This window comes from Aythya marila (assembly GCF_965140915.1).
Source record: "Aythya marila genome assembly, chromosome: 21".
Classification (NCBI taxonomy): Eukaryota; Metazoa; Chordata; class Aves; order Anseriformes; family Anatidae; genus Aythya; species Aythya marila.
In genome coordinates, this window is record NC_139062.1 from 1,427,414 (window position 1) to 1,440,898 (window position 13,485).

General features: G+C 47.0%; 2 protein-coding genes across 2 annotated transcripts; one reads left to right on the forward strand and one right to left on the reverse strand.

Moving 5' to 3' along the window:
• Positions 1–68: 68 nt before the first annotated feature.
• Positions 69–4,785, forward strand: DFFB (DNA fragmentation factor subunit beta; the record flags this gene model as incomplete). Its single annotated transcript, XM_082776845.1, has 7 exons — positions 69–188; positions 258–384; positions 826–1,014; positions 1,597–1,676; positions 1,829–1,999; positions 2,248–2,348; positions 2,580–4,785. The coding sequence occupies 7 exons, from the start codon at positions 69–71 to the stop codon at positions 2,794–2,796; spliced, it is 1,005 nt and encodes a 334-aa protein (XP_082632971.1). The 3' UTR covers positions 2,797–4,785.
• Positions 4,786–4,918: 133 nt separating this feature from the next.
• LOC309886201 (UPF0688 protein C1orf174 homolog) lies at positions 4,919–8,115 on the reverse strand. Its single transcript, XM_082776837.1, has 3 exons — positions 8,001–8,115; positions 6,489–6,986; positions 4,919–5,686 (listed from the first exon to the last, which is right to left on the reverse strand). Exons 1-3 carry the CDS (start codon positions 8,073–8,075, stop codon positions 5,579–5,581), a joined length of 681 nt encoding a protein of 226 aa, XP_082632963.1. The 5' UTR covers positions 8,076–8,115; the 3' UTR covers positions 4,919–5,578.
• Positions 8,116–13,485: the final 5,370 nt, after the last annotated feature.

The following is a 13,485-nucleotide window of genomic DNA, read 5'->3' on the forward strand; positions in this document are numbered from 1 at the left end:
CCCCCGCCTCCCCCTGTGGCGCATGCGCACAGCGGCGGCGGGAGCGCGGGCGGGAAGGCGGCAGGAAAATGGCGGCCGAGGCGCCGCTGAGGGGGTTCCGCCTGAGGCGGGCGGGCAGCGCGCAGAAATTCGGGGTGGCGGCCGGCAGCCTGCGAGGGCTGCTGAGGAAAGGCTGCCGCCTGCTGCAGGTGCCGGCCGGGTAGCCGGGGAGAGGGTCCCCGGGTTGCCGGCACCCCCCTGACCCGCCCGCGGGGCAGGTTCCGTTGGCAGGCAGCCGGCTGTGCCTGTACGAGGACGGCACGGAGCTGAGCGAGGGCTTCTTCCGCACGCTGCCGCCGCAGACGGAGCTGGTGCTGCTGGGCGCCGGGGAGAGCTGGCAGGGCTGTGAGTGGGCCGGGGGGGGGTGCTCGGGGGGCGCTGGGGATGCCCCGTCCCTGAGGCGTCGGGGCTGGGTTGGGTGAGGAGCTGGGCAACGCGATCAAAGGATCAGCCAGCTTGGAAGAGACCTCCGAGGTCACCCAGTCCAACCTCTGACCTAACACTAAACAGTCCTCCACTAAAGCCTATCACCAAGCTCTACATCTAAATGGCTTTTAAAGAGCTCCCTGGAGGTATTTAACCTCAACCGCTTCCCAGGGCAGCCCATCCCAATGCCTAACAACCCTTTCCGTAAAGAACTTCCTAATGTGGTTGTGGCATCCCTGCTCACAGCAGGGGGTTGGATCTGGTGATCCTTGAGGTCCTTTCCAGCCCAAACCATGCTGTGAATCTATGAAGGACCCACACCAGCATCTCCCTGAGCTGTCCCTGCTTCATCCCCCACAGGTGTCAGCGACGTGGAGCGGCTCCTGGCTGCCTTCCACAGCCAGCGGGATGCTGTCGTCGAGGCTGCACGAAAGCTGCTCTCTGACGAGCAAGCGCCCAGGAGGCAGAAGCTGCTGGCAGACCTCATCCACAACCTCCAGGAGAACATCGCAGCCGAAGACAGGCAGGAGGACAGCAAATGGTTTGAAGGTAGGTGCCTCAGGCTGGACCTAGCTCCCCCGGGCATGGTGTTCATCAGGAGTAACAGAAAGATTTTAAAGTTTTTTTTAAAGTATGTACATATTTCTGTATCAGGAGAGGGTTTTAAAAAACCCGCCCTATTGCTTTATCCAGTACAGTTTTAAAATGCAGGTAACTTTTTTCCCCCACTGACATTTCATAGAGCACATTTACATTCATCTAACAACTTGCTGATAACATGTTGATAATTTGCACACATCAGCCAGCCAACCTTTAGACTTTGTGAGTTCACTCTCCAGTTTCCAGGTCATTGGCACAGGTCTCTCAGTCATTTTCTCACAGTCTGAGTGTTCCATATGTACACGTTAATGTACATTTAACAACTAAAACATCAGCTACTGTTCTCGAAACAGATGGTCCTTTTAAGTCAAGACAGCAGGATAGCCTTGAACCAGTAAAATAAATATGGAAAGGAAAAAATACCCATGCATACTGATTTTGTGAAAAGAAGGGATAAATATCCGGCTAAGCAGATGCAGAGAACTAAAAGCATTGCACTAAGTTACAGCTCTCTTATCTAACTCTCTCTAGGCCTAGAGTCTCGTTTTAAGAACAAATCAAGCTACATGCGGTACAGTTGTGAAAGCAGAATACGAAGCTACATGAAAGAGGTAAAAGTTTCTGTTGAGGTAACTTATTTTCAACTTGCTAATAACAGTAATTCTGTGACTACATATATATTAAATGATTTATAGTCCAACACAGTGGTTGTAAAAGAATCTCAGACTGCTATAAGAACTAAATTGTTTTTATTTTTTTTTAGGTTAATAATTTTATTTCGAACGTTCATCCTACAGCAAGGGATGCATATAAAAGGATAATAGACCTGATGTCGGATAAACTGAAATCTGCGAAATACAACGGCTGCTACTTTGACAGGAGAGAGGAGGAAGCAGTCCGCCTGTGCACTACGGAGGGATGGTTCTCCTGTCAGGTACGTTCAGCCCTGTTTAAAGCAGAGTCTCAGTGCTAAGGTGGCTTGCAGTGACAACATTATACGTTAGGGGAAGGAGATGGTTATTTGGATGCTTGCGTAGAGAAGCAGATTTGGCAGGGTGGTGTTATCACAGCATGCATGATCTGTCTCTGGTCACAGCAAGTGGAAGCTGTGACAGTCCTGGGCTTGGACTGAGCTGGCACGATGAACACTTCGCCTTTCATTGTAACTACTTTGTTTTACAGGGACCTTTTGACAGAGATGACTGCCCATGTAAGCATTCCATCAATCCCTACAGCAACAAGGAAAGCAGAATCCTCTTCAGTACCTGGAATCTTGATCACATGTAGGTATAATGCATCTATATGTGTCCCTGGTGAAAACCATCAGACCTGTTTTCAGGCATTGTGCACTTGTGAAGCAAATGGGATTTGCTAAACTAATTTCTTCAAGGAAAAGTAAACAACAAACCTAGTTATGGTGAAAGAATTCAACATCTACCTTGCCCTAAAAGGAAGATGAAGAAATATCATGAGACAGTTTTGCTGGCAATGTTTTTCTCTTTTGCATTTTACAGAATAGAGAAGAAACGTACTGTTGTCCCAGAACTGGCAGAAGCTGTCAAAACACGAGATGGAAGAGAAGTGAACTGGGAATACTTCTATCAGCTACTGTTTACCATAGATAATCTAAAACTTGTACATATTGCTTGCCATAAGAAAACGGGTCATAATCTCAGCTGTGACAAGACTAAAATTTACAGAAAAAGGAAGCAAACCCACGAGATTTCATAGTGCTATCTCTGAAAGTGACTTGTTTTTTTACAAAATCATGTGAGATGGTGGCATTTTTAAATAGCTCATTTCTTAAAAACTTATTTAGCAAGTCTCTCCTGGCAAGGACTTCTTCCTTTATCACCACCAGTGCCTTAATTCAATTGCAATCTCAAAAAGCACACGTTCAGATCATGCCTGATTCTCTCACCTTCTCACTTACTACCAGCCTTCCTTAAACGACAGTGTGGTAATCTGACTCATAACTGTGTCATGTAAAAATGAGGCCAGGGGCTGACACTGATTATACCTTATGATCTCTTTCTCAGTATGATAAGTGTAGGCCTAAAACTTACAGTAAACAGAAACTTACTTAAACAAAATACTTCTTAAAAACTGAGTAGACTATTTTTATGAACATTAGGCCAAACAAAGAGTACTTGAAGGTGATTATTTTGCGTTGTGCCTTTTCCAGGTAGACAACCTGTGTCATTTCAGAGGTGCTAAGTGATTCAGTGGCAGAGCTGCTGCCTCTTCTGTTGCAAAATAGCTGCACTCATCCATGACCCTTCCATTTACTGTTGCATAGCTGCAGATCCTCTAGAAGGAATCGCAAGGCTCTGGTACATCTTTGCATCTGCCACCTTTGTTCTTTATTATCTCTCTCCCTGATTTCCTTCTCCCTAGTCTTCACCTGTTTAGCTTGAGCTTGCTTGAAGTAGCACATGCAGTTTTATTACGTAACAATCATGTTTGCTGCCTTCAAAAATGTTGCTTCCGTAAAACACTCCCTACCTCTCAGGTAACAAAATCCAAATAGATCACTTTCTATTTTTAAATACCAGCTGATAACAACTGAACATTCAGGGCCCATCAATGGAAACAACATGAGTATTTTTTAAATAAAAAAAATCACTGCCATCTTTGTGTGTGTGTGTGTGTGCAGGTAGAGGTGCATGAGTAGTTAATAAGGTATAACGTAGCATGACCAACGCAGCCTAGAAAGATTTCGCATGGGGGAAGGTGCTTATGAATGAAGCAATAGATACTTTGTGCTGTGTAAATGACATACTTCACTTACCTCTGTGGAAGAGCTCTTTTAATTTCTTTTCTTATCAGTGGTTCTGTTACTTCTCCGGGTAAATTCAGCTAGTCTAGACAGAATTGTATTAAGGCAGTAGTGCTGTGTGAGCCAGGGCTTACATTTCTAGGTCTTGGAAATGCAATTTTGCTACAGACAGCATTAATCTACTTCAAGTACAAAATGTGATCCCCTTCCCAAACATTTTAACTTGAAATCTAAGTAGGTGCATTTTCAATGCAGGATTTCCAGTACCAATGTATTGAATTGATCCTGATCACCTTACTGAATATACACAAACTAACAGGTGAAAACACACACAGTTTTGACTTCGGTGAAGGAATCGCAGCAATGTCATCTAAAACACCATTTTGCACTGTGTGAAACTAAAATGAGTGTCTGTGTGTGAAGACATTGGCTAGAAAAAAGGCAACATATATGGCATTTAAGGAAAGCTGGGAAAAACTTCAAGATGGAGTAGTGCTGAAAACCGTGAATAAACTATTAAAATATTAAGATTTTTCTGTGTTACAGAATTAGAGTAAAAATGAGCCAAGAACTATCGTTGACAGAAACAATGCATCAACTGGAGCGGGAATGTGAATAAATTAACATGTCATGCATATACAATTTGTTTGGCTTTTGATTTTTGAATGTTTAACATGCTATAGCTGTAGAAATTAATATTTATTTAAACCATCTGCTGACTATATTTTCTCTGTATTTTTAGAAATAGTTTCTTCTACATTTATAACAATATCTGGAAGCCTATTGCATAATCACACTTTCAAAGTATTATCATAAACATTGGATGAGTTAGCAATTCCTGAAATCATCTGAGGCTGCTCACTATTTTTTAAAAATGCAGGCCAGAAATACATTTGGAGGACTGACCTACATCTCCCCAGCGATCAATATTCATTGGTCTATTGATGAAGTCCTGCACCAAGAGGGCTTAATTCTTCCTTTATCACCATTGATGCATTTGTTTACAAAAATTTCATAACCCTTGGAACTAAACTGAAAATACAGCACAAGCTGCATTACAAAACTATTAAAAAGAGCAACTCTTAAAGCTGATCTGATGGAAGAGGGAAGCAGTCAGCTTCATTCCATGTGGTGGTTGTTCAGAGAACTGAGGAGCAATACGAAGTTACCTAACATCCAGAAATTAAAACCACTGAACTCCTGTTGGCATACGTGCATTGAGTTTTGCCAGCAGAACTGCATTTTAAAGGTTCAGTCGTATTTTTAGATGAAAACAATGCAATGCAACAAAACTTACACAACAGAGGCTGGTGTCCCTCTTTGGACTGTGCTATCAGCTGGTTGCTTTACTAGCTATAATGGCAGGCATCACAGAATTAAAAGAAAAAGGACTGTGTTCTAAGATAATTTTTAGAAAGGAGGGAGAATAGACCAAATGTTCCCTGTAAGTATGAACTCTAGTTTATAACAAAATAATAAAAACTTGTGCTTTCCATGCTTTATTATAAGTAATAGTGATAAAATGATAAATTACAATTTATTTTCAAATTCACTGAAAATTCAAACTGCCACAGAAAATTGTGGGAGAACACTACATCTGACAGTTCTAGGGAAACAAACTATACCCGTTCTCTGTTTTAAGAAAAGGCAAACACTGACAAATCATGCTAGTGATACAGCCAACCACCATTACACCATCAGAAAGAAAAAAGGTTTTTGTTTTACAGTTTCTTACTAGAGCACATCCTCTTCCTCCTCCTCATCCTCCTTTGCAATGAAGTGTAGCCTTCTGAATTCCCGCCTGCTCATTGTTGTGCTTGGGAGTGCAACTGCTGGCTGATCCTTTAAGGAAAAGATAAAATCATTACGTCAAGTTCCTGCAAATAGCAGACCTCCCACATCTCCAGCAGTTCCCATTCTTCCACACCGATACACGAGGCATTAACACACACCTCTTCACTTGGAAGTGGTGGCATCCAATTAAACCCTTAGCTAAAGCAGAAGGGCTTGGAGGGGAGCCTGTCTGAATCAGCCAAGGCTCATGGTCAAAGTGAGGGCTGGCATTCCTTCTGCGGTCTTGAAAAGGATTCAGAGAGGGTTAAGCACTCTACAGACAAATCCTTACTACTCCCACTAAACTATAAATTGTCTCCCACTAAACACTAATCCTCATTAAACACCTGAAAGATGAAAGCATCATTTGTCCAAAGGCAAATAATGTTCAATGCAGACCTGAGATTCAAATTTAAAGTTTTGGTCCCTGAGCATTCCAAAAGCAGAGGTGGCCACAAACCAATTTCCATCCCAAAGAATTAAAACATTCCTGGATAAGAACCAGAGACCAATGAAAAACTGTTTTGAAAGGATAACACTGTTCTACTGTAACACAGCCATGTATATTTTTGTGAGTAAAAAGGCTACCTCAGAGAACTGGAATAATAAAATCTAACCAAGAAGGATTTTGCGTCTGAAATAAATTCAGCTTGTCTCTGACAGAGACAAATCATTCCATTTGGTGGATGGGGATATTTCTCTATCCGACTACCAACACTGGTCACGCTTGCCAACAATTTTGAGACTAGCCTAATATTGAAACAGAACAGAACTGAGTCTATAAAAAGTGAACAGGCTTTCACCATCTTACCTGTATAAAGTCAATGTTTCCAAAGAACCTGTCCACTGGCATTGGCTGGTTACTGTCTTCATCCAAGAAAGCGCTGTTATCTAGTTCCATCAGTTTCTTTGGGACATCTCCATCCTTCAAGCTAGACTTATCTGAAAATACAGTCTCACAGCTCTCCTCTTCACTGCTGACATGACTTTGCAGATTTTCGTTGCTTTCCGTTTTTGAAGCAGCACTACTTGATTTCTCTGCAAATGGCTTCAAAGAAACTTTATGTTCCTTTTCCTGTCTCTCTTCACCAGTCTCTGGAATGCTTTCACCTTTTTTCTGTTGAATTGTATTACAGTCTCCTGAATCTTCTGAATGTGAATCCTCAGCAGATGTTTTTGGTGCTGCTTTCCTCACTGCAAGGTTCCCAGTCCCACATGTACGACCTTCTAGTTCTGATTTTACTAGACTGTTTTTTTCACATTTTAGCCTCTTTGAGGGTTGTCTGTCAGCTGCTTTGCGTGAAGAAGACTGTTAGAAGAAAAATCAGATCGTGAAGCTATTTAAAAAAAACTAACTAAATAAATAAATCACCAAATCTCATTAGTGGCAAGGCTAGATGTGAAACTGAATAGCTCCATCAGGTGAGCAGCCAGCGTTTGTCAAGGAACTGCAGCCTGATTCTAACCCGCAACACTAAACAAAATAATTACTAGAAAATGCATGTAAAAAAAGAGGCGCAGATAGGTTATGCTAGACCACAACGTGTAGCTCATCACCAACAGGAATCTTCTCAAACAATAAACTAGTGCAGGACATGGCTAATCACCATCTTCAGGTTTTCTTAGGGATGCTATAGATCATAATTAGCGTAACAGAACGAACTACCATCTGCTGGCAGAGCCTGCTGGTAGGGTAACACCACACTGCACAGACTCCTTCCACAGTACTTCAAACAATTAATTATGAATCCAAAAATTAACTCTGTAGCACACAGCCCCACTCAGGCTCTGCATTTTTGCACACACGCTTAATAAAAGGTGGGAAAGGTGGAGCACTCACATAAGCCCTGTGGGTAAACCCAACAGAGCATCACTCAGCTGGCAGCTGTTTATAATTAGTCTCCCTGCAGTTCCTAGGGCAGATTTTAAGTCTTTTGGAAGCCACGGGTGCCAGAGCAGCCGTGTACACCTCACTGTACGCTCCCACATCCCACACCATGCACGGCAGTGATGGCAGGGAAGCAGTTGATATTTCCTTGCGATTAGCAACTTGCACGGGGCACTGAGGGGCTATTTCACTAAACATTAATCGCACAGAACTGCCCGAACGGTTACAACCCATGAAACCGCACGGAAAACTAAGCTATTTTACAAAACGCAAGACAAACTACATCTGTAGGGACTGCTCGCCAGCCGGGGCCACACCACCAAACGCCACCAGGAGGGCCGAGGGCTCCCCGGGCGGGCGCTGGGAGGCACAGGCAGCACCCAGAGGCCGCCCCGGAGGCTCCCCCCGGGGCCCCGAGCCCGCAGCGCCCCTCACCTGGCGGCTCCTCCCGCGGCCGGCCCCACGCGAGGCCCCGGCTCCGGCCCGCCGCGCCAGGCCGCCAGCCGCCATCTTGGGGGGGGGGGACGGCGAGAAGCTCCGGCCGCCATTTTGGGGCCGGGCCTTGGCCTCGGGCGGCCCTCGCTGAGGAGGGGCGAGGGGAGGCCTCGGCCCCCGGGGCGGGGAGAGGGGGGCTCCGGGCCGGCCTTTGGGGGCACCACACAGACCAACGCAGCCCCCGGCTTTGCCCCCCGGGCAGGGTGCTGTTAAAACCGGCCTTTGGCAAGCCAAAACCGGGGAGCCGGCGCCCCGCTGCTCCCCGGTGTGCCGCTGCCTGTGAAAAACAGCGAGCTGTGCCCGCTGGCTGTGTGGGGTATAAACATTGCAGGTCTTCCACTTGCATCTGGAACAGCACTAGCTTCGGTTTTAAGATGTGCGGTTGGGGACTTATTATTCAGATATGCCTCTCGGTTCGCTTCCGCAGCCCTCGGGGAACGAATTATGTTAGAAACTCAAATCCCTCTTTAACTTCAAGGACTCTGACGATAGCAGATGAATTTCTGTGTAGCAAAGCAGCGAGACACCTAGATTTAAGTATGTAATTATCTTCGCTCATTTTACCGGGGGAGGTGAGGTAGGAGGCTCGCCCGCTGCAGGGAATCGAGGGTCCAACACCGCAGGTTGCGGTGAGGGGACAGCAGGGTCCTCCTGGACTTTTTTTTTTTAATAGCAAACCTTTAACATTCTCACTCGATTCAGACCCATACCACAATTCTCTAAGGTTTGAGGATGTCACCTGTGCTCCTCAATCCAAGTCAGCAGACAAAACTCTTGTCCCTGCAACCTGCCCTTAAAAAACGTGAGCAACAATTTGAATCTCAGAAATGTGGCAACAACGTACCTCTGAGAATATTCAGGTAAGGCATTTTTTCTCAAAACCGGAATGTCTCCCAGTTTAGCTGCCGAGGGTCAGAGACATTCCTGGTATGTTGTTTTGCAATTTCACTTAGTGCTCAGGGGTCTTCTGCGCTTTGTTCTGCAGCTGAGATAATTCATATTCTCCTCCAAAAGCATCAAGTCTTGCTCCACTCTCTCACAGTGTTGTTGCTTGCAGCCAAAGAATACAGATGATTGTTTTTATTATACAGTGAAAACTTATATTGTCTCGTAAACAGAAGAGGACTGGAGCTGGCTGCAGAACAGAATTTCTGTTGCTGGAAAACTTGGTTGCTGTTTTAATTCCCCCCATGAACTGAAAATACTAAGAAAAAAAAGAATTTTGAGGATTTTAATAAATTCTTTCCATAACACTTTGCATTTCTCATTCTTTATGCTGCTTGGTAAAGTTGACATGCATATCAGAGTGACAAGGTGGCTCAGCCCTCTGCAGCCTGGCAGGCTTTGGTAGCCCAGCATGGCCACGGCCACACAGCAGTCAGGGCTAACCCTTGCACCTCTGCCTGGATACGGATCCAGTCTTCTGTTCTCCTTTCAAAATTCTTATCTCTGACTGCCAAATAACACATGCCAAAAATAGATCACTGAGATGCTTTCTACAAGGGATGTCCTTCCCCTCTTTCTTTCTGGGTGCCAGGCTCACCAGGGAGTGAGGGGATGCAGCACCTTACACACACAAATCCAGAATGCTAGGGCTTTTGGCAGAGCTCTTGTATTCTGGTCACTGCGTTCTCTCTCCAACAATAACCTTACTTCATGAGAAAATGATGGCAATTTCACAACTGCAGATATTGCATTTTCTGAAATACAGCTGATCCCTCTCTGAGAAAACATCCATCGCGTAGTGCAGAGAGCATCCCAGGAGAGGCAGCAAGAATGGAGACCCCCTCCAAGATCAGTCCACATCTCAGCAGCAGTCAGTGTCTCCTGAGTGACTTGAAAGACTGCGGAAAGACTGCTAGCAGCCAAGAAGCCCTTAAAGAGAATCAGAGCAGCACAAACTATTTACATTAAATTCACATTTCCACATAAAAGATGACTTAGTCTCAACAATATTATAAAGTGCTTTTTATTAGAATCTGTTGTCTAAGCAAGCAGGCCAGGAAAAAAATAAAAAAGGAAAAAAAAAAAAAGGAGATTTTGTGATCTCCCTCAGTTTTATGAAAGCTGGCTGGCGGGTACAAAGCAGCAGCTGATGAGCTTATTGTGCAGGAAGGGAGGGTCAGGCTGTGAAACTCGATGTGTAAATTAGCTTCTTGCAGCACTTGTCTCTGTGCCTGTCACTTCCACCAGTGTCCCTGTCTGTTATAATCCTCCAAGTTCATTTGGTTAAACATTAGTGACATGCTGGGGACAGCAGCCAAAAATAATGTTGCCTGTAAACACGACGGCTGTGAACTGTTGAATGAGAGATCTATCAAGCCAGCCAAGCATCCAGCAGGAGCGCGGACTGGTCTTTTCCTGTTCTGGAAAAGTTATTTTTAGCTCAGGTGGCCGCATCCTTCTTCATTAACTGCACCTGGGGAAAAAGCTGAATGAGGTTCCCCCGCCTCGTAGCTGGGATGGGGAGAGCTGGGCTGAAGCATCCTCCTGCTCCCAGCACCTCCTCGCAGAGCCAGCCCCGGCGGGATGAATTAGCCAAGCTGGGATTTGGAGACTCAGCCCTTCCACCATCCTTCCTGCCAGTTGCGCAGCCACGATGTTGTCATGCCAACTCAGGTAATGACTGCATATTGAGCTGCTGATTTTGGGCTGCCAGAGCCGCTGTCTCCTGGAAGAATTGCTGATGAGTTGACAGAATGAGCTGGAACCGAAACATTCAGGCGAGTCTGGAGCCCTTTGACACCGGCTGCCCAGGGCAGTGCTATCTGGAGTGCCTTCGCACCACTCAAACCCAACTAAAACCTTCATATTAACTGCCAAGGAACGTTCACACCCTGAACTAGGGAGCCCAGACAGAGCAGCAACAGGGAACTGATGACACGCAATTAAATTTTGTACTTGCCAGATGAAAAACCTCTATTTGAGCCTTATTTTGGATTTCTTTTTAATCTCTTATCAAGAGCCAAATGCAGAATGCTAGAATCTGAAGAAATTAATACAACTGAGCAGAGTACATTGGCTTTGCATGAAAGAGCAGCAAAGAAAAGTTATGAAATTCATTACTTTAATGAAAAACCTTAAGGGGTAGCTGGGGATCCAGAGAAGGAGCATGCAACGGGACAGCTGTGGTGCTGGGCTGGCAGAGGAGCTGCACCACGCCGCCCTCCCTGCCACCCCTACAGCCACAGATGCCAGATCCCAAGCAGAGCTGGCAATAAGATCCTCCCAAATCCTGATGCAAATACCTGTTTTTTATTACTGTCTCTCGTGGTTTTGTGGCAGACCCCTCCCAAGGCACTCAGCAAGCACCAGCCGATTCAGGGCACCCGATCTGCCCAAGGCGTCCTCCCCTTCCAGAGGCTTTAACTGCTTTAAGCAGTGTTGATTTTTTAAAAGCGTTTCACAAAACCCAAGGAAATCTCTCCCAGCACAAAGCATCCCACTGAGACCGAATCATTACCATTGCTGCAGGAACCTGCCTGATTACGAGGGCTGTGGCAACCCGGAGCTGCTGCTCCACAGCCCCACAGCAGCTTACAGAGGGTTTTTTCCTGACTCCATCTAACAGCAGCCGTGCAAAAAGGCGTTCTCTTTCCAACCCTATTTATTTATTATTATTTTTTACAGGAAGGTTGGTGCGGGGTTTGACTGCCGTCCCGTTAGGAGCTGGGGGAGGCTGCTGCAGACACTGGGGGTCACTGTGACACCGGAGATGCAGCGCGGCTGTGGGAAAAGCAGCTCCTGGCCACGGCCACGGCCAGGCACAGGGCAGCTGCCCTCATCCTGCAAGGCGGGGAGGCTCTGGGAAACCTCCTGGCTTTCCCTCTCCCCTTTCTCTGCTTCCCTCTCCGCAGCCCGCAGGGCAGCAGGCAGCCCGAGCACAGCGTTAAAACGGGGTTGGGAGCATTACTGGGAGCGTTACTGGGAGCAGCTCAACCCCAAACGGGGCTGGGAGGTGGCGAGGAGCAGCCCTGGTGCCTGCTGCTCCCAGCTGGGATCGGAGCATCCTCACCATCTCCCCCAGCCCCTCGCTGCCCGCAGGTACCCGGCCGGCTGTTGGTGGGAGCAATCCCCCCGTGCTCAGCCCAAAACACAGCCCCGAGGTGCTCCCAGCATCATTTCTTTGCTTAGTCACGGCCGCACTGCTTTATATTAGGTGGAAGGAGGTGAAGGCAGCTCCCACACAAACCTGCGGATGGTGCACGGGTGGCACAGCTCGGTCTCGTCTCCCCTCCTGATAGCATCAGAGTCATTCAGGTTGGAAAAGGCCTCTAAGATCATCCAGTCCAACCCTTACTACCAAATCCTTCGGGCGTGCTCGTGGCAGCTTGCCCCACACTCATCCTGGTGCACGGCCACCCCAAAAAGCATCCGTGGAGGGATGGGTGTGCAGAGCCAGCCCCGAATCCTGAGCAGAAACCTCCCCTGCGAGCCCACCCTGCTCAGAAAGTGCTGCCCGAGCTGCCAGGGCAGCGGCCACAAAGCAGGAACCCTCCTCTTCCTCCACCCCAAGCACCCAACTCGCTGAGCCCAACATCGGTTCTCTACCAGTGACAGGCAGCGTTTTGGTAAACGCTCTGCATTATTTAACACCGTTTCTTTGGGGAGATTAAAAGTGCTCCGAGTAAACATACCTCTCTTCCACGCACACCTGACAATGACAGAAGAGGCTGTTTTACAGAAGGCTCATTAAAATAAAAACACTGTGTTGATTTCGGCAGCTTAAATTACTTAAGCCACTGTAATGGGATAAATATTTGATGGTGAAGTTTATTAAATTTCCACTGATATTATGTTGCTGCTAAAAATATAAAGGGTTTTTAAAGCCTGCTCGGCATCTCCGAAGGGAGATGGTTGGAAACCTGCCTCAAAATCGGCCTGCAGGGACCACTTTTGGGATGCAAACAAATTATCTTCTTCCCTCTGTCGTCCGCAGGTACCAGCGAGCGCTCTCTGTTCCCACCAGAATTTGTCAAGTCCCTGCTAGCCACGCGGCAGGAGCATGGGGCAGCCTGCAGCTGCTGGAAAAGCGTGTCGCTGTGTGATCCTGCTGGGGACTGCTCTGCTCCACGGTGTCACCAGGCCCGGGACAGCCCCAGCAGCAGCACAGGGAAGCAAGGAGCCTGCTGCGGGCAGGGGGCGAGGGGCAGCCACCCCCAGCTGAGCATTTGTGGGGTTTGGAGCCTGCCTCTCAGCACACGCAGGCTCCCAGGACCACGTTCATCACCCCCCAGCACAGGGAAATCTAAAGAGCTTGGACATGGAAGGCTGCCAGGATATTTCACATTCTGATTTTACAGCATTTTACCTGATCTTAACATGAGCACGTCCCTTTGAACCCAGCTTGAGACGAGCCTTGCCTTTTAGCCAAGCAATGCCCATGTCTCCACAAAGCCCCGTCCCGAGGCGTTGCTCTGGGAAC

Excerpts from the sequence above, each read along its gene's own strand:
- LOC309886201 (XM_082776837.1), bottom strand. The coding sequence starts at position 8,075 with ATGGCGGCTGGCGGCCTGGCGCGGCGGGCCGGAGCCGGGGCCTCGCGT. Across the intron at positions 6,987-8,000 it reads GCCGCGGGAGGAGCCGCCAG|TCTTCTTCACGCAAAGCAGC; the intron begins GTGAGGGGCGCT and ends TTCTTCTAACAG. Across the intron at positions 5,687-6,488 it reads GAAACATTGACTTTATACAG|GATCAGCCAGCAGTTGCACT; the intron begins GTAAGATGGTGA and ends TTTTCCTTAAAG.